The sequence below is a fragment of the Protopterus annectens genome, chromosome 14.part0 (assembly GCF_019279795.1).
Source record: "Protopterus annectens isolate FY-2018-M chromosome 14.part0, PAN1.0, whole genome shotgun sequence".
In the NCBI taxonomy this organism is placed as follows: domain Eukaryota; kingdom Metazoa; phylum Chordata; order Ceratodontiformes; family Protopteridae; genus Protopterus; species Protopterus annectens.
In genome coordinates this window covers 399,661,257-399,683,011 of record NC_056748.1, presented here as the reverse complement: position 1 = coordinate 399,683,011, position 21,755 = coordinate 399,661,257, and the positions used below count along the sequence as shown (strand labels likewise).

The 21,755-nt window shown below is 40.6% G+C and overlaps 1 protein-coding gene across 7 annotated transcripts in view; it reads left to right on the top strand.

Moving 5' to 3' along the window:
* PTPRE (protein tyrosine phosphatase receptor type E) overlaps positions 1–21,755 on the top strand; it is a 2,530,882-nt gene that overhangs the window by 1,830,091 nt on the left and 679,036 nt on the right. For all 7 annotated transcript variants that reach the window (XM_044056172.1, XM_044056175.1, XM_044056171.1 and 4 more), the window contains one exon: positions 6,137–6,270. In XM_044056172.1, the coding sequence (XP_043912107.1) occupies positions 6,137–6,270 (134 nt within the window). The remainder of the gene's footprint in view (positions 1–6,136; positions 6,271–21,755) is intronic.

The window sequence follows — 21,755 nt, the reverse complement described above, 5'->3', positions numbered from 1 at the left end:
CAATGCCCCATTCGGGATGTATCTCACCCGACATCTGCAGCAATTGGAGAGACCCCAAAAGTTCCTCACCAAAAGGATAAAGGGACTCCAAAATCTGTCATATGCTGCCAGATTGAAGAAACTCCAGCTCTATTCAGTTGCATACCATCTGCTCAGAGGTGACATGTGCCTGACATACAAGGCCATGTCCAACCCGGAATTAATGGACATGCTCCACCTCAAAAATCCAAATCCACCAAAACCACTAGAGCAAGTGACTTAAACCTTAGCACGGATATAAATAGGACGTGCTGGAGGGATAGATTTATCACTCAGAGACTCCTATGCTGTGGAATAAAATCCCGGTCCATGTGAGGCAGAGCACCTCGCTGACTCTGTTCAAGAGAAATCTAGACCTGTGGATGGGAGATCGTAGGTTTACCCCGGGAATCATCTCTGTGTCACTGCTGGACAGAGGCACAACAAACTAATGGGCACAGTATTTTTTCATATAAGGGGTGGCGTAAGCCACAAAAATTTGGGCTAGGCTTATAAATGCCTTAGGGCAGATAGCCTAGTATAAACCTATGAACCTATGAAAGTGGGGATCTCTTACTTTGTTCAGTTATTTACTCTTTCAGTCTCAGAGCTCTCTGTTGGCTGCTAAACTTAGGAAGCCACCACAGTAACCTTGTATTACTATTATGATTATTTTTACTACTACTACTATTAATATTTTTATTATTATCATTATTATTATTTATTTTTCTTTTGTTAACCAGGGGTAAACTTAAAGCAACCGTAAGCTGTTATCACTCAATGCTAAGAGCCTAAACAAAAAACTTGTACCTTAAAGAGTCCTCACTCTGGAGAATTCAACAATGCAACACTACATTGTCCTCCACACATTTAAAAAAAGAGCAGCACAGATGGTGGCTAAAGGTGGAGGTGTCTCGATTTATCTCATCAACAAATACACCTCCTATTTGGTTAAACAGGGATGATGCCCTAGAGCTCATCCACATCCAAGTCTCCATAGACAAGATTCCTTACCAAGTCATGACTAGCTGCAGATCACCGTCTATTACTAACAAAGCTCACAACTCACACTTAGACCTGCTAGAATTGCTCAATATCCAATGGAATACCCTAGTCATAGGAGATTTTAACTATGCCTCTATAGACTGGGAGGCATACAAAATCTCAATGTTTCCTGGGCTTTTATCAACACAAACACCCTGACCCAGATAGTGCATACTCTAACCAGGGGGATCAGATCTAGTACGCACCAGTATAAGTGAGTGTTGCACCACAAAGCTCTCTCTCAGAATAAAAATCAACCTGGAAAACCCAACTAAACCAATGACAGAAACAATTCTAAAGTCAACAATATCCTATTAAGTGACAGTTTGTCAAAATTCAAAGCTCCCTCAAACGCTGAAAACACATCCTCCTATGTGCAACTGTTCACAAAAACCCCATGCGAACATGTAAATTGCTGCACTGAGGAAGTACCCAGAAGAATTAATCCCGAATCTAACACCAAAAACAGAACCCACTGGTGGAATTATAACCTTAAAAGGGTTTATAATAATAGAAAAAAAGTCATGGCCAAAATCAAAAACAGCAAACTTCATAGGGACAAGAGCTCTCTGATTCAACTAAATAAAAAAACTAAGACATCTAATTAAGTCCAACAATGCCTATTGCAAGGTCACGGCAGCCTCTCTGGGTAAAGAAAATCACAGTGCCTCCTTCAGCTATGTTAGCAACCTTGAAGGCAATGCTCAACAGTGTGCACAACTCTTGGAAAATGGCACAAACCTCACTGACCAGAGTGGCATAGCAACTCTTCTGGCTGATATAAAGCTAGGTCAGATTTTAAACCCCACTACCCTTCTACTGTCCCCTTTGAAATCCCTTCTAACATACCCCTTCCCCAGCTATTATCTTGGTGAAGACCAAAAATACTGCTTCGTTGTGTCCCAACAGTATTTCCAGTTGCCTCCTAAATAGCTTAAAGCATGACCTAGTAAGACAACTAGAGGCACTCTTCATCTACAGCCTCAAAACAGGTTATGTACCAGGTGAATGGGGGGCTGCAACAGTCAGCCCTCTCCATAGGAGTGGACCATAAACCGTCCACAGGAACTATAGATCCATCAGTGTGACAAGCCTAAAATGGAAAACCATGGAGCGAATTATCATGGAAATCAACAATGACATTGGCAACCTACAGACACTGGACCCATCCCAGTTTGGCGTTGTTAGGGAAGGTCTTGCCTCCTCAACCTGGTATTCCTTGAGAGGATAACCAAGGCTATGAATAAGGGGTAAAAAGTGTTTACTCCCTATCTTGACCTGGTCAAGGAGCTTGATACAATACCCCATTCAGTTATTATGACAAACTCTCAAGACCTAGGCATAAATCTCTACAAAACTCAGTGGACTGCTGGTTGGCTTATGCATAGGACCCAGGAATTCAGTATTTTTGAGACCACTTCCACCAGGAGACCAGCCACCAGTGGAGTAACAGAGGAATCCATTTTGGGCCCACTCCTGTTTGGCGTCTACTTCCCGGAAGTCAAGGCTAATGTTGAAGGCCTCAGACTCATCAAGTTCAGTGATGACTGTAAACTGGGAGTTATCATAGATTTCCCCCCATGACACCAATATCCTACAAGAGGATCTGCCATGGACTAAAACTCAACGTGAACTAATACATTAAAGTGCCCTTTACGAAATTGCCCACACAAGCTAATTACGGCATCAATAAAACTCCCCTAAGTAGTTAGGCATGTGGGAACATATGCAGGCAGTAATCTGTCCTTCAACCAAGATGTTGCCAAGACAGTAATAAAATCATTCTATGCCTTCCAACTCATAAGCAAGGACAAGGCATCTAGGTCAAAGGAAGTTATAGTGTCACTCTACTCTGCCATTATCTGACCCCATTATAGGTTTATAGATTAGTACTAGGCTAACTGCTTTTTTGAGCCATTATAAGTCTAGCCATTTGCCTTATGTGAGAATCAAACCCTGCACCTTGCATTTGTAAGGTAAACACTTTAACCATTATGCCAACCTCCCACCCCTCACCCATCGAGTACAATGCTTTTGGAATGTACCTAACCAGGCACTTGAGACAGTTGAAATGCCCTCAAAAGTTCCTCACCAGGAGAATCCAAGGTTTGAATAACTTGTTCTACACAGATCATCTTGAGGCTCTATCTCTATCTCTATACTCTGTCTCCTACATGCTACTGAGAGGCGCTCTATGCCTGGCTTATAAGGAATCCTTAGACCCAGCCCTGCTGGATCTCTTGCACATCTACAAAACAAACACCACCAGGAGCACCAGAGGACCTGAACTTTGCCTGTGACACAAATAAAGCATACTGGGAGACCAATGTGTGTCTAAAAGGATCCCCATGCTATGGAATAAGGTGCTTTTGCATGTGAAGCAGAACTCATCCCTGACCTCGTTCAAACAAAACCTTGATCTTTGGATGGGAATTCACAAATTCAACCACAATCTGGCCCCCATGTCTCATATGGACAGGGATCAACAGTAAGTAAAATAATCCCATAATACCCCCCCCCCCACAAAACCCTTAGCGACCTCCTTACTAAAGTACCCCATGATATCAACATCTAAGGTACTCTAGTACAAAACTGGGTTGGGTTGCATGACTAGGCTTGTAAAAAACTTGATGGTTGTTAGCTTGGTATAAACCCATTAACCTTTGGACCTATGGCATAACAATGATCCTGATGGACCATTTTTAGGTTCAGCCCAGGGCTACAAGTTGACAGAGACTGCAAGCAGTAACTGAGAACTGCTAAGAGATAACACAATAAGTGCTAGTTTAACTTCAGGTAGTTTTATTTCACATTTTTGTGAGCAATAAAAATATTTGTTCATATATGTTATACACAGAATTGCCCTGAACCATTTGAAGACTTAGGTAGACCTACATTTTGCTTCTTCAAGGCAGATTAGAATAGAAGCCCATGACTAATATAAATTACAGTAATTACTGTATAAGCACTTGCCTTTTGATTCCTTGAGTACATATTGTTTAAATTGTTGTCTGAATTGTTGGTAGAAGTTGATGGCATTAATGTTAGGGGGTAAGGATTCACAGATTATGAGAGGAAGAGAGATGAATGAATGACTTGTTGAGTATAATTTGAAGACTAGAGAAACCAGCAGTAGTGTTTGTTTGTGCTGGGTTGGAGTCATTTGGCTTTAGTGAGGGTGATGCTATAATGCTCGCTGTTGAAATCAAAATCACTCAGGACCTCTACTACAGAGCCATGTAAGAACATCAGTACACAAACCACACGTTCTCACTTCTTGGATCCAGACTATGAGAATGACTTCTTCCTTCTACTCAAAGGCATTACCTCATGTGCAAAATTTCATTCCCAACTAAAAGCATACATCTTAAATAAGTTAAATGTAACTGGCTTCCCTCAGGCCATGTAACATAACTCTACATGTCTTCCTCCTTAGTATAGCTGTACCTAGTTAATGCTTTCTTCAACAGATTAATTGAAATCATTTATAGCAACCTCCAACTCCCTTGTCTTCCCCTCACCACATTTCTCTTTCTCCTCCCTACTTTGACAGTTAGTTGTGCTTACCCATCTGTAGTTATTTGTATAACTCTGTAGTTATTTGTATAACTCTGTAGTTATTTGTATAACTCTGCACTTTATCGAAGACATTTCCTCTCTATTTTAAACTATATTTTCCGACATTTATTTGTGTACATTTATTGCCTATGTGCAGTTTGTGTTAAAATTAAATAAAAAATATGTGTTTTGTCTTTCTAGCTTTTGTATGAGAGATCACATGCTGTTGCTGACATATGTATTTTGTTCGCTCAGTCACAGTGACTTTGCCGGAGGTGGAGCATCCATTGTCTCCTAAGCTGCAACTTCAGAGTAACTTAGAAGCAGTATAATCAGGTTTCAGTTAGCACGTGGTGAAGCACTTAGCAGTTTTGCTGCACAGTGCTTGGTCCTCCAGTTCACATCTTGACTGGAGTACCTTCTGTGTGTAGTTTGGACATCATCCCAGGTCATCTTTGGAATGTGCTCTAGTTTCTTCTCCCATTCCAAAAATGAGTCATAGTTGAATTGGTGATCCTCCCAGTGTCCAGTATGTTTGCATACTAAGTGAGAGTGTCTGCATCCCACAATGCACTGGCATCAAACAGGGAAAATTTTCTCTGCCTTTTTCCCACTGAATGGCAGGATAAACACTGCCCCTCCCCCACTGCACTGAACTGAATTAAACAGGTAAGCACAGAATGAAATAATCAGGTCTTCCTGTACCTATTTGTATATCCAGTGCTCAGCTCTTGCTAGAAAGATGTGTGTCTAAATTTGCAAAACATTGAGCAATGCACAGAAATATTCATGTTTAAGAAAAGGTAGCTGCCATCAAGTATACCAATGGGACTTACCTTTCATGCTGTCTTAATCAAGGAGAAAAAAAGAGAATAGATCAGCTTAAGCTTACTGATATATCCTCAGGTGTATTCCTCTGGTACAGCTTGGTGTCTTTGGTATAAGTTGTCATTCACCATAATCATATTAGTTGGCACTGGGAAGCTATCTTGAGCAGTCCCAGTATGGTCTCTGTGCATATGATTTATATTATTCCACCAAATGTGTAAAAATTGCTGTCCTTCACAGATTTTGAAGGCATCATGTGCAGATAAAGTGCAACTATGATCACTGGTATAACATATAAGGAAATAACTAGCAGAGAGAAGCATATATCAGGTGCAGAGCAGAACATCTAGATGCAGACATGCACGCAACACACATACACACAGACCAAATGAGTTAAGATGGATGCAGAATTTCCATGCCTGCTACACATGTTCCTTTTAAGGCATGCAGATCTGTTCCTTCCTTGAAACACTTTTTCCCCTTGGTCTACTCAGACATTATTCAGAATGTTCTGTGCCATTGAATAGTGCTTCCTTTAGTTCTTTTCTAGTCCGCAGTGTGTGAGCTAGCACCAGAAACTCTGTCTGGCAGTACAAACAGTGAGCTATTTCCTTATACCCCTGATAGGAAAGAGTGACTGTTTATTTCCGGTCAGCAGTATTCACGTACATTTACACTTGCCTTGCAGAACAGACGGTGATGCTCCTTAACAGATCGCCCACGGTTCCTATGAAGTACCTGTCCATTCCTGTAGAACATCTTGAAGAAGAGATAAGGACACGCTCTGCTGATGATGGCAAACTCTTCCGGGATGAGTTCAACGTAAGTTTTGCATTTCTAATTCTTAAACAGCATTTCATACCTGTTAAAAAAGAGTTCCCAATAATATAAGAATTACAAGAAATTATAAACTTTACTTACTACTGTCTGTAGTTCAGAATTTGCTAAGGTTTTTATGCATTTCTTAGTAAAACTGACTGTGTGTAATCAAAATTATCAGCCATATCTGCTATCTGTGCTTCAGTCACATTTTTTTTAATCAGAAATGTCATTGTAACAGAGAAAGATGTGTTTGAACTGTAAGGGCAGAGGTAAATCTTCATACAAATTGTCTTGCTACTAAAAACACAAAACTGAAACAAATGTTAACATTTTGATGTAATATTTAGAAAGCTTAGAGGTGTCTTACTATATCAACAATTCTTTTTAAGGCTTGCAGGATTTAAGTTGCTAAATTTGTTTAACCATTCATAAAGAATAGTACGCACTCAGGAAACACAAAGTCCTGAAATAAAATTAATTATTGAGAAAGTATTGCCAGTTAAAACAAGCAGCACTGTGTGTTATTTCCTGATGTAATGTTTTGCTACTTCATTGCTTTAGAATGAACTCTGCTCCTTGTAATATGTTGCTCTTAACAGAAATAGGTGGCCCGGTAACGCAATGTAGCTAGATTGACCTACTAATGAACTATATCCATTATACGTTGCCATGACTCTTACAAATTTAGGTATGCCATTTCTATTCTACTGAATACTACTATCATATCAGAATGTAAAAAAAAAAGAAAAACTTTATCCAACTGTGACTAAATTATACTGACCTAATGCTTATCATCTAAAATGCATTATTAACTATTGTTTGTGTTTACTCATTTTCATGTGGAGCTTTTCTCTCCAAGAATACCTGAAAAGAACAGCTTCTCTGCCCATTCTGGCCGTGCTGGTAAACAAATGTAATAAATTAAATTCAATACAAATTTCATCCGTGATCACACTGAAGAATTCGTAATTGTGTCTAATATATATTACTGTGCTAGGAAAAAAAAAAGTTTAAAATTTAATGTCAACCCTGGGTATTCAATAAACTCCATGTAGGATTCACGCAAAGCCTACATGGAGTTTGTTAGCTCAATGAGGATCTGTGCTTATCTCATATTCGTGCAGTTCATTATGTGTACACGAATACAAGCGAGGCTTTTTGGCCAGCAACTACTTCACTGGCCAGGAAATCGTGCAGAGCAGCACGGTCACAGAATGAAGCAGCATTCAAGTTTGTCTACAGGCAAACATGCTCCACGAGATTGCATGCATAGCTCTCAACTGTACAGATTTTCACAGAATATCCAGATTTTTGCCTCATATTTTTGGTTTGTGCCTCATAAAAGTTGTGTATTTCTGGCAAATCACTGAAAATTGAAGTCACTAATTCATACTAAATGATGACAGACATTTCCCTTTCAGACTTTATATCCTTCAGAAAATACATAATAATGCAAAACATGTTATTCTAGCAACTTTCTAAGTTTATAGGAGCAATATTTAAATTCTGTCCCTGTTTTTTGGGCCTTTGTCCCCCCATTCCTTCTGACTTTGCCCAGATTTCTTGCACTGAAAGGTTGATAAGTATGATTGAGTGGCCAGACCCAGTGACTACCAGGGTTGAAAATACTGCAATAACAGCAGTAACAACACAGTAAAGAAAACCATAGTGAGTGCCATGTGCACTAAAACAATTATTTGGAGAACAAAATAATGGATGGGGAGTGTAAATGTTAACAGCAACTACAAGGAAGGTACACTGGTCAGGGAAAATGTGCTGATGAAAATGCTGACAGATGTGAAAGATAGAAATGTACAAAAAGGAAGAGGGTGTGGTAAATATGGAAATGTCCCCAAAATATGATAAGTCAGTGTATGTACACTTCCAAGAAAAGTCAGTAGCATAACATTATGAACACTTACACCTCCTGAGGAAGTATGATATGATACAAACACATGTGATAATATGTATGTGATGGCCACACAGAGGTAAATGGTTGTGATATAAACATCACTGACATGCTCGCTGCAGCAGACATTTAACAAGGATGGTATATACAATAGCGGGTCTGTGCATAATCTGAAGATCTGCAAAATGACCTGCTTGAATATGACTGACATGTCACTATAACGTTCAACCAATCAGGGCATGCAGCAACAGACTCCTGGACAAGTGTAGAAAGGAACAGACACAATCATAGACACTTTTCAGCTGTCACAACCATTAACCTATGGCATTGACAGAATATGCAGTTGTAACTTATTATACATCTTTTGCAGTAAAAGACATACAACTGCAATGAGTGTCAGTATTTTATAAGGGGAATTCACCACCTCTTCCTCAAAAGTGACCCCTTATTGGAGGGGTTAAGAAGAGCAGTGTTAAACATGGAGTTGAAATAGGGGTAAATCCTGGTTAGTTCAGATGTTTGCATGACACATAAGCCACAATCCCCCTCCCACAAAAATCAAACCCGTGCATCAGTGCTGTCACTGAGCTGTGTATTTACTTGGTGCAACACAGAAAGACTCTCTCCAGGTCTCCAGTAAGACTCCCCACTGACACAGCTGTAGAGTTGAGACCTCAGCCAAGTGTCTGAGCCAAGTTCTCCAGCACCCTGTCTGTGAAACCAGTGCGTTGTGTCCCTGCTCCACACAGCTGACACACACACACACACACACACACACACACACACACACACACACACACTCATCTGGGAAAGACTAACACAGATTTATTATCTATGCCCCCTTCTGCCCAGACTATAAGGTAGTTACACCACCACCAGCCACTCCAAAGGCAGCTACTCTAAGGCACTTTTAAGGGTACCCAATTATACTGAGTGAAATTAATATTAATACAAATGGTAGTTTGACCAACAGCAAGGGTTTCACAAGTGGCCAGAGCTGTCACCAACTGGATCTACTTCAAATGATTGAGGTTTTAGAACTTCAAACATCATATGGCCAATGACCATATGATTGAAGTTTTGAAACTTCTAATGTTCTGAATGGAGATTGCAGTACAGCGCAGAAGAGGAAATTTACTGTTTTCCTTTATGCAGTTTGATTTTTAACACAAGCAGCTTTACAAATACATTTTTCTACACAAGTATCTGTACAAATCCATTTTATGTACAAACGGCATATAATTCTTTACAAACTTCCAGCTAGCTGTGCTGGCATATGTTACACATCCACTGCCTTACTTCTCCTGGCATAGACGGCAATACCTCACATCATCACATCTCTTCCCACTTTGAAGACTAAAGCTAGTTTTTCAAGTGACCCTTGAGAAATGTTGCTTGACAGGAGTGGGCATGTCTAGGAATACATTAACCCATGCCCTGTCTTGAAAAACTGTCTGCATTGGCATTGCTGACTACCACTATGGTGCTACACTGTCATATATGCCTGCAACCCTAAGCTCCACCTTAGTAACTTGGCATTTTGCTGGCTGGCTTGATGTAGTCATAGATCCCCATCAGACTCCTCCTGCCATCCACTGCAAGTATGTTCCACAAGAGCCTCCCTATCATGGTAAGGTTTCATCATGTTAACATGGTAGAGTTTGTGCCTCTGCCTCCTGCCTAGCAGTTCTACCATGTAGCTAACATCACTGACCTTCCTTACCACTTTGAAGGGTTCCCCCCTTGCTGCCTGCAGCTTATTGTGTCTGACAGGAATGAGAACCATAACCTGCTGTCCCACAGGCTCGGGGATTCCTGTCATACCAGACATTTTCTGCTTTTAGGCTCCTGCCAGGTTCTCCTGGGCCAAGCCCATGACCTCCCTAAGCCTTGTTCTGAAGTTTAGGACATATGCCACAACAGACTCCTTCTGGTATTCACACTCACTCTCCCACTCACCACAAATCAAATCTAAAGTCTCCCTCACTCTGTGCCCATACAGCAACTCAAAGGGTAAAAAACCTGTGGATTCCTGGGATACTTCTCTGTATGCAAACAGCAGATGGGGCAAATATTTGTCCCACTCTCTTAAACTGGTCTGCCCATAGCATGGTCTTCAGTGTAGAGTTTAACCTCTTCACAAGACCATTAGTCTGGGGATGGTATGGGGTGGTTTTTAAGTGCTTCAGACAAGCCAACAGGTCTGACTTGAAATTTGTACCTCTGTCAGTCAGTATTTCTCTTGGGAAACCTACTCTGCGGAAAATCTGTAACAAAGAATCTGCCACCTTTTCTGCCTCGATGGAGGACAGAGTCACTGCCTTAGGGTATCTAGTAGCATAATCTACCACCACCAGAATGTACTTCTTCCCTGAGAAGCTTATGGTACTCAGAGGCCCCACAATATCCATAGCTATTCCCTAAAATGGTTCTTCAATCAAAGGCATCAATGGAGCCTTCACCTTGTCTCCTGCCTTGCCTATGTTTTGGCACTGCTCACAGGTCCTGCAGTACCCTGTTACATCCTTTGCAATCCCAGGCAAGTAACTGTTCTGCATAATATGTCTCCTGGTATGCTTTATGCCCATATGATCTACAAAAGGAATGTCATGGGCTATGGCTAGAAGTGCCAGACAGTTGGCTCTAGGCACTAGCATCTGCTGTATTACCTCACCCTCTAGCCCTCCCTTAGGTGGTCCACTCTCTATACATTAACTCTTTGTTCCATTATACAGAATCCCCTTTTCCTTGAGAATCAGGCTCCACCCTATCTATCTCCTCAAGCCTCTCAGTGTAGGGTCTGAGAGCTGAGCCTGTCTGAACTCTGTCTGTGACTCTTCCCATCTCCCCTTCCACAGGAAGTCTAGTATCCTCTGACAGCAGTGCTTCACTGCCAGCCTGGGTACTACCGCTCACCTCTGCTCACACAGTCTGTCCAAAGGAACATCAGTACCCATCAGCAGCTGTGGCTCACTTTCAGGCTTGCTGCTACAGGGTAGCTCCCTCCATGAAATAGCCAACTCACTAACCCTGGTTTCAGGTGTGGGGTCTGTCTGGATCTCCCCAGGCTAACAGACCCACATGCCTGTCTCCAAGCCTGGCTACATGTAACTCTGTGCACACAAAGTACTGCATTATCAAAATCATTCCCTAGCAAAACATCTGCAGGGATATCCTCAAATACACCTACTTAATTACTTTCTTTTCCATCCTCCCAGTCAAGGTGAACCCTGGCCAAAGGCATTTGAAATGGGGTCCCTCCTTAAAGCTCTGACTGGAGTGGACTGCCAAAGCTAGTACTGCTCCTCTTCAACCACTGCAGGCTTCACAATGGTTATGTCAGAGGATGCCTCTCACTAAATGTAAACTTTTTTCTATCAGCTTCAGGTGTTAAAGTAAAGAAATGTTTACTTGAATGTTTTATGTTATCATAGTTTAAACAATCAATATCAGACAATTTAGAAACAACAGTTACAACTTTAAAATGGAGTAAGGGGGTCAGGAACCATACCAAGATCCCTATGCCAATATTATACTGTTTACATACTCTTTCAAATATATGAACAAAATTATCACCCTCTGTAAACTGTGGAAGAAATTCACTAACCTTTATTGTTTCTGGGGTTCAGTTATTCCTTTTTCCATTACCTCCATGACCCTGTCAAAGACTGAGCATCTCCTTCTCATTGTGACGCTGATTCTCATTTTCTTCAGCCTCTAAATGCCGCAGTCTCTCTGCTGATACTAATTCCAAACGTTTGGCCTCCAGTTCAAGTCTCTCTAACTCCAAATGGATTTTTAAGTCTTCTGAGGAAATGTTAACTGTCCTGTTTCTGAGGGCTACAAATGCCGATCTCCAGACTGGTTATCCTCTTGGTCTGGGCTACAGCTGCAATTAAGGCTGAAATCCTTTCCTGTTTAGTGAAGTTAAAATGCACCAGTCCTTTGGCTTTGCACAACTTGGCCAAATTGTTCTTTGTCAGCTTGCCATAAACCTCTGACATTTTTGCCTGCTCTTCCTGACTAAACTAAACTAACAAAAAATAAGTAAAAACTGTTGTGAAAATGAAACTCTGTATGTTTACCTTGTGGATGTGGAGAATACACGCACCTTTAGTGACAACTGCTTACAGGCTACAGAAGTTCAATTAATACCCACATCATTGCTCACTAATATGTGACATATTCCCACTCTGGGTCAGTAATCAAGGAGCCTGAATCCTCACCACTGTCATTGGAGAGGGATGTTCACTTGGAGCAAAAGTGGATACACACATCATTTTCAGACTGCATCAAGTACAATTTCTCTTAAGAGCACACAGGGAAAACATGCTCAGTCCAGGGTCTGGATTTCTCTGTCTCCCCCCAGGTCCCCACTGGCACAGCTATAGAGTTGAAACCACTGCTGAGTGTCCAAGCCATGTTCTCCAGCACCCTCTCTCTGAAACCAGAGCTTTGTGTCTGTGCTCCAAACAGCTGACACATGCACTCTTTAAGATGTGATTTTCATGTGCGTGTGCACACACACACACACACACACACCTGGACTTGCACAGATTTACTAATCATGCCCCCTTCTTCCCAGACTATAAAGTAGTTACATCACCACCAGACACTCCAAAGCCAGCTACTCTAAGGTTCTTGCAAAGGGTACCCAATTTTACTGAGTGAAATTAAAATTAATACAAATGGTAGTTTGACCACCAGCAATGCTTTCAGGAGTGGCCAGAGCTGTCACTAAATATATATACAAGTACTATCAGAGATTAGAACATTTTCCAAAAGACCAGCCAAAATGAAAAGTTTATATATATTTAATAATAAATAAGAAAACATGAAAATACTAAATATTTATTTACAGTAAACACCAGAGTTTCAACCACAGGAAATATTAAAATAACATAGAAAATAGATTCACCAAGATACAGAAGAACAGTACTCAACTAATTTTGCAATATTTTCCTGACTGATTTCAAGAATTACTCTTCCCTGGTTCACTTACTAGAGCAAGGCAAGATGAAGTAGGTGAGGGATCCTTCTCTGTCAGGTTTCAAAAACAGAGTGCAATGAGACTTCAGTCTCAAAACATAATTTTTGTCCTAGATTACAGAATGGCATCACATACATCTGGTCATCTGTTTCCCATGCTACCCACCCCCTGGCTATAAGCTGTTAGAATTTAGCACATACATGTCAATAATGCACACACACACACACAGATTTGCTAAGATCTGCTGCAGCTTCTGAAGGTCATAAAACAATTTTAAACCTCCACCATTCTAGCAATTTACCCCAATGACAATGCAGAAAGCTTCCTGGTACAGACTTATTGTCTCTGGCTGCACTGAGAACTGTACAATACAATATTTATGGCCTAAGACAGGTAATTTAATTCCTAACCATTTTCTAAGTTAGGTGGATAAAGATTAGACTCTTCTCTTCTAGTATTCTCTGTTAAAACATATACATTTAAACAGTTACAATAATGCACGTGCATTTCTTTTTCTATGCAGCAGGGCATACTTTTGGTATATTTTTAACACAAACTGCTTTACAAATACATTTTCATCCCAAGCATCTGTACAAATCAGTTTGATATACAAATGACATATAATAATTCTTTACAAAATTCCAGATAGTTGTGCTGGCATATGTTACACATCCACTGCGCTACTTCCTGGCATAGCTGGCAATACCTGACATTGTCACAGATATCATCATATTGTTGCAAGTGACATACTGTTGTGAGACTTTGGTGCAAAGCCAGGAAGTATGATATGATTGTGTTAGAGCAGTTTGCAAAAGTATTTAAAAATACATCCTGGCAACCTGGGTCAGATATGCTATGAAGAATGCATATTGCAAAAGTGAGAGACAGCATGTACCTGCCTTTCAGGATGTTGTGTAGATCTCACACACACACACACACACACACACACACACACACACACACACACACACACACACACACACACACGCTCGTGAGTGAGAGGGAGCACACACTTGGGAAACATCAGTAGTGCAATGATGGAGTTACGTGTCTTCACATTCAGATGAAGGTATGTCCATATAAATACAAGTTACTGACAATATCAATGGGATACGATTGTGCATGACTAGTGTTCACTATCACTTTAAACTCGTACCAGATTTATCAATGCAGTTAGGCTATGAAATCTAATTGTCTGTTTAACAATGGCCCAAGTACTGATATATAATTTGCAAGTGGATTGCTGCAGGGCACACATGAATATCAGAAAGTATGTGTTCAATCAATTAGACATCACTGGCCTTCTCTTTTTTTATGAATGCATTTCCATGTATTGAAAGATTATAGCCCAGTAACCAGAGTTAGGTAAGCTATCCACCTCTTCACAAAGTGCATCAACGAGAAGCTGATTTTTCTGGCTGATGGCAAAGTATTAGTCCATGCGTGATCCAAATTTCAGGAATTCAATTTGTGTTTGTGAAGTAGCAGTGTCCACTGGTGCTCATTGTCAAATTATGCACAAATAGGAACATACAGTAACTGACCTGATCAGTGTTAACTGCAGAACTCATCTGTTTGTTGTTAATGGTTCATGCGTCAGGCTTGCAAGATACGTTTGTTATTGGAGAAATTGCTGGCAACTAGTATGAGCATAATGTAGTCTATCTTTGAAATGTTAGGTCCAAAGTTTTATTACAAAAACAACTGCTGGGCTTGCCTTCCCCATTTGTGCAACACTGAGTGTCAAACAAATGCCATTCTCTGCTTAAGGAAAACAATGAAAAATATCAAATAGTATGCCTTCCTTTGTGCAAAATGGCTCAACAGAGATGCATGTCTGTCAGCACTCTGAACAGTAGTTGTTGAATCTTTCGGCTTTTCCTGGTTAGGGGTCGCCACAGCGGAACTCCGGTCCGCTAATGATAGTCAGTAGATTTTTACATATCGACTTGCCAGGCCTGACGCACAACCTTCAACGAAGGTACGCCTATACATGTCTCCACACAGAAGACGCTTTCGCTGAGAATCGAACAGGACAACGTCTTACTGTGAGGTGACAACGCTACCACAGCACCACCACCGCAGCCTTGTGGAAAATACACCTGCTTTCTAGCTTTCTCTGTGGCATAAGGTGTAGGAGCAGTGAGTTCATGGTTAGTGCATTCAAATCTAGATGATTCTCTTTTTTTTTGTAATACAAATGGTGTCAGGATGTCATTACCTAAGTAAATGTGATTAGGAATGCAAATGTGACTGAGTGATTACACTAAAGTATATGTCTTCCCTAAATTGTATCTCTAATACCTACTTCAATACAATTCTACAACTACTAGTTATTTTACAGGCCTCACTGCAAAATACAAGTTAAATGTGTGTACAGCATGCTACAAATGACAAGGGATGGTATATATTTTGACATGATTAGTATGACTCAGCAGATATGATAATTATGTGTACAGTGCTGGATATTCTGAAAAGTATGTGCAGTATGCTTCTCTATAAGTATATTCTGATGAGACAGAGGAGGTGATGACAAACACAGGACTGTAGAGGACATGGGAACTACCGTCTTGGAATATTTGTGAACATCCTAGTTAGGTGTTAGCATGACATGTCTTCTCAGTCAGAACATGGGAACTGATTTTTGACAGTTAATTGTGGCCCACACCCACCTTATAGTTTACTTGATAGCAAACATATGCTACTTATGTAGGAGGAGTAGTAGACAGATGGATAGGCAGCAGTTATACATGAAAGAACCCTCTGAAAACACTCTTTAATAGCATCCTCTAGCACTGCTGTGTTATTAGCCTTGACAAGTTACAAATGTATGTTCATACATCTGATCATCATCTGAACATGACAAATGGAATGCTACACCAGATTTTGAAACCTTGCACACTACAGTATTCAATATATCTCCATGAGAACTCGTAACTGTGGCAAATGTTAAGATGTGGGTGAGTAGACATATCATAGATGTATAATATCACGTTAAGAAATTATATTAGATTCATCTGGAATTGAACCCTTGATGCTATGGGCAAAAACTATCTTCAGTGAAGTGATTTATATCAACACTTCACACAGGAAGCTGAACTTTGCTACATCTGGCAGTCTAAGAACTGTCAGAGTAACTGTTTCAAAGTAGCACCTTTACACTTCTTTAACCCTGTGTTCCCCTAGCACAGCGAGTTTAGGCAGTATTGTGTGGAGATGACTGGATGAGTGTGGCTGAAGGCAAAAACTCACCTGGTTTTGCCATAGGACTTGAACAGCCATTTACCACCACTTGGCACTCGGCAGAAATGCAGAGGATAAAAAGTAAAGTTTTTTTATGGGCCATATCTGGCCATGTGTGTTGTGTTTGATTCTATTTTTTGACCAGATTAAACATGCGAGAATGGGGTTGATAGAAAATGGTCAAATGGAAAGGCAAGCAGAGGGAAAAACAAAGAAAACAAAGGGGAAGCAATACAGGCATTTGCAGGAGAGGATTGGAAGAGAATCATAGATATCCACTTCTTCACCACAGTAATGTAAACAGGTAGACAAAATGTAATGAATTTGGACTGTCACCACAACAGCACATATGGGTGACAACAATGCAATGATGTTGTATAGCCAATTGCACCAAATTAAGTGTGTCAAAGACACACATGCAAAGTAGAGAGCAAGTATGGGATTTATTTTTGGTTTCAAATAGTGAAGAAGGTTGGCGAAGGTCAGGTAGGTAAGTTAGGTAAGGAAGCAAGTACAAACAGGACATAAAAGACAGACACAGGGATGGTGATAGACACAAAAAGTTGGGGAACACCATGATTGGGGATAGGTAGGGGACATCAGAGGCAAATGTCTGTCAAGCGTGGGAACAGTGAGAATCGAGTCCCCCCCCCCTCAAAACTGTCATCGCTGTCCCCTTCCTCTGTTGCCTTTGAGACTGCTCGATATGGGAGGGGGGTTTTCTATTTGTAGGAGTTTCTTCTCCACTTGGCTGATGCAAGCACCAAGGCTGCACTGTATCAGATCTCACACCATCCCTGGCAGCTCCTGGGGTGACATAGTCACCGCCTCCACCAGTACTCCCAGAGGGTACGGCTGCACCCGTCAGCTAGGTAATGCAACCTGACTGGAATGGACCAGATAGAGCAGAGGTTGTGGAGGCACTACTGCCAAGTTGTGTCCCAGAGGTGCTAAGTGTTGGTACAGCAGCTGGTGGAGGATTGGCAGGCCGAGGTGCAGCAATTGGCCCTCCTCCCTCGGTTGAAATGCATTTGTTTTATTGGGAGAAAGATGTGACAATAGAACAGTTCAATTCCAGGTAACCTCAAAATAAATAAATGAGAGATAAGGGGTGGGAGTGAGACAAAAAAGAAAAACGATGATTAAAACCATGATATGTCACATTCTAATTACAATAAAAAGTCATTTTTTATAATTCTAGAAATAGACCTTTCACACTCCCAAAAATGATTCGGTTTTTACAAGTAATCCTTGGAATATGTACATATTCCACAGATGTTTTCAAAGATACTGCAAATTTTTCACTTTTCCTTAAGCAGTGAACCACATTTGCTCTATGCCATGCACTTTGCACATGGTAAAGGCAAAAAATTAATAAATAAAAGATAAAAAAGAAAACAAATGTTAAATAAATTGACAGCTCTGGATTTGAACTATGAGACTATTGCACTTACACAACACAGTTGTAGTGGGATATTTCTTTGGCACAAACACAGCTTTGCAATAGCAATCAGATATTGTACATACAAGCAATTCACATTTCATATCTAGTATTAAACAGTTCATACAGTTGGACAATCTCAATTGATTGTACATGTATCGTTAACATATTAGTGGAATGAGTGATAACACATTATTTATGAATATGTTTGCAGTTCTCTGTCTTTTTGCATTCTGGGAATTCTTCCCTTATCTCTGCTTTACTATTAGACATACAATCTCCAGTACATATCCTCTCTTTTTCTTTCAAGGTGTGATACAAATATATGATAGTGAACAACAGTTTTTAGCAAAGCTAGGAAACTGCTGCTATGCCAAATAAATACACATACAGGGTGTTTGGTTTTGTTTAAAAGCTCACTGCAGTTAGTTCCACATGTTTAAGTACATCCCCACTAACACACTCACTTCAGGGAAGGGTTCTGGGAATTACTGAGTTTTGCTTCACTCACACTAATCATTAATATTTGCAAGCCATTAGTACCCAACAACGGTGTATAGGCTACTCTGTTTTCATCTGCTACACAAAGTCACAAGTTTGGTGTTCAGCAATTCTAATAAGTTTACACCTCTTGTAAAACTTCAGAGAGCTGAGTTTGCATTAAAAAAGGTAACAGTGTGTGTACCTAGGGAACTCTTGAAGGTGAGGAGATTGTTTTAAGACAGAGAAGGTGAGAAGATTGTTTTAAGACAGAGAAGATTATGACTGCTATTTCTTTGAAGGAGAGTTTTCTACAAAGAAGCACATATTTTGCTAAGGCAAAAGTTCAGGAATTGTACTGCAAGTCCCCCCAATGTATCTGGGCACTGGAACCGTGACGTCAACACTCAAACACACATTTTGTGATGATTCTTGTTTGAGCATGTGCCTCATTATAGCATTCCTATTTTGGTGTGTCTACATTTCTGATGGGCTTCATCAGCCATAGCTCCAATGCATACCCTGCATCCCACAGTAAATGGTCTTGTGGGATACCACCCCTAAAAAACCTCTGGTAGAGCTGTGAGGTGTGCCAGATACGGGAGTCGTGGTAACTGCTGGGGCTGCCAGCACACACACATTTAGGGTGATTCCCCTTTTTGTGGGTGTAGACCCTTCAGTGTTCCCTGAGTGGTGATTTGATCTCAAAATGGGTTCAATCTATTGCACCCAAGACTTCAGGGAAGTGTGCTATGGGGTAGAACTCCTGCATAGTTCTAGCTCTGTCCTCTAGGGTACAGGGGAAGTATATATAGCCACTGGCATGCTGTAGCATAACATTCAAGAACTGGTGTGGTGTAGAATCCTGGATGCTGAAGCCTGTGGCATCCCTAGAATGTCCCCTGTGGGTCTCTGAAAGGTTCCTTTAGCTAAATTCTAGGTGCTTACATGTACCTTGATGTCCCTAGGTATTGGTCTGTCTTGGTTTGCAGAGTTCCTGGAGTGTGCGTCTATCCATTCTTTAGTGCTCTGCTATAACACCCCTCTCCTCCTCCTTGCCTGAGGTCTATCAGTAGCAGCGGCAGCAGCATAGACTTGAGCCTGTTGCACATAAACATGAACAAGAGTAGCAGCAGCCCCTAACATTCTTACTTTCCCGTATGATTTCTGTGGCTAGACTCCAATAGGTTTTGGAGTACCATCTACACAAAGTGTGCACAATTGCTTTATAGCTTGCTGAATAGCTACACCATCTTGAATTAGTTGATTAGCATATAATTCAGCTGCATATGCACTAATTAGCATGCCACGGTGTTTACCTGGTTTATATGGTTCTACACTTTGTGTAGAGCCATTTACTGAATACAAATTGGCACTCTTATGGGCATTGCACGGCTACATGAAGATGGTTTCAGTGAGCCATATAGGGTTTATTGAATCCACCCCAGTATTTTATATGGAAGCTGTTATGTCATATGCACACCTGAATTATTTTTCAGTTCATATCAGAATATTTTCCATACCCATAGATGTGTAAATTGGAATTTTAAATGACCATGGTAGCATAATTCAGAGCTGGCCCTTGTATGCTTTTCCTTCATACTTTATTTTACTTCTTGAAAAATATGATGATACTTTACCAAAACGCTGACACCTATTCAACAGAGTCAAAATGTAACAAGTGCTATTTCTGTTATAGTTGTCTTACAGACTGGGGCTCCACACATATCCCACCTAGCCAGCCACTACTCTGTAAGCATTTGTATATCTGCTGCTTAACAAAATCTATTGACTCTGCAAAAGAATTGCCTTTTAAAAGTAAGGGGTAAAAGTAAAGTCTTGAGGAAGTCACAGACAGTAACTGATTGCAGTCAGTATGATGTACTGCTTCATTACTACACAGTTTTGATTTTTTTTGCCTGTGATACTTTTGAAGATTGTTGTATGCTTCTAGGTCTTTGACCCTGACAGTAGTAATGTAAAATGACTTTTAGTCAAACATTGGTGACTAAAGTACATTTCACCTGTGATACTTTGGTCACATCCCAGACTATGAATACAGATATTATAGAATCCATTCTTACCATAAACCAGGTTGAAGATCAACAACATGTGGTGCTAGCAAACTTCATTCTCTAGTCAGAGTTTGATTCTTTCAATTTCCTCTTGAAAGCTGTTTGATTCTGACCACGTTACTTAAGCAGAGATGGTTTGCAAGTCCCCTCTGTAAAGAAACAATTCTGCTTACTGCACTTAGCCGGTCCAGAAATTAGTAAACTTTAAAGTGTTATACTGGGAAGGAGAAGAGTAGAAACATGTTCTGTGCTATGAATTGTTTTATATCAGAATAACCTTCTTGCACCTTTCCCACTTGAAAGTCACTTGTATCACAGAGAATGTTAAGACATGCACTAACAGATCAATTTTTGTGGAAGGTTAAGAATTCGAAAGGCACTTTTACTGTAGCACATCTAGTCTAATGCAAGTCGGTATATGCACTAGAGGGTAACAACCTAAAGCACTTTGGTGGAACTTTCGTAAGCTCTCTTATATGTATGTATGTTTATCCTATTAGCTGATTTACTGTAGTGTTTAAGGATGAGTTGTGTTGTAGCTCTGTGGTAAAGGCATTCAGTATTGGGACAAAATAACACAATGCAGTTCTCATATTGTAAATATTGCTAATATTGTTTGGTACCTCCTGTTGCCATTTAAAATGCATGTTATTGGAAACCAAACTTTGTACCTCCTACATATAAAATATCCATAAGTGTGTGATTTTCTGATTGCATTAAACCTCTGAAACCTTGTGCCTTGCAAAAGCAATGTCTTTTGGCTTCCCCAGTTAGGGGTCGCCACAGCAGATCACCGGTCCGAAGATTGCTTGGCAGTGGAGTTTTTATGTTGTCAAGTTGCAAGCTTGGTGCCCAGCCTTCACAGAGGGCACACGCACATACACATGCACCTACCTGCATGTCTTTAAAACTCACTTGACCGCAGGGAGTACATGCAGACTCTGCACAGAAGGCATTCCAGCTGAGAAATGAACCGAAGAACCTCTTCCTGTGAGGCGACAATGCTAACTGCTGCACCATCGCAGCTGACCAAATCTTGTGCCTTGCACAAGGGTCATAATTCAAAATGGTGTTTGGACCAGTCCTCCTCCTTGGTTAACAAACAGTAAATAAATAAAGAATAATTAAAAATCTGCCAGTTATCTCATTGCATCTGTAAGCCAGAAACATAGAAGATCTTTTGGCTCTGAAAGGAGACTGAGAAAGTATTTTACCAATAACCAATATATTGTGAGGAAGGTTTGGCAACCTCAGAGTGAGAGTTAATGCTACTGGGGTTCAGAGGACACAGCCTACAAAATTAGGGGATGTAGCCAGGGGTGATGATTTTCTTATAAAGAATACTAG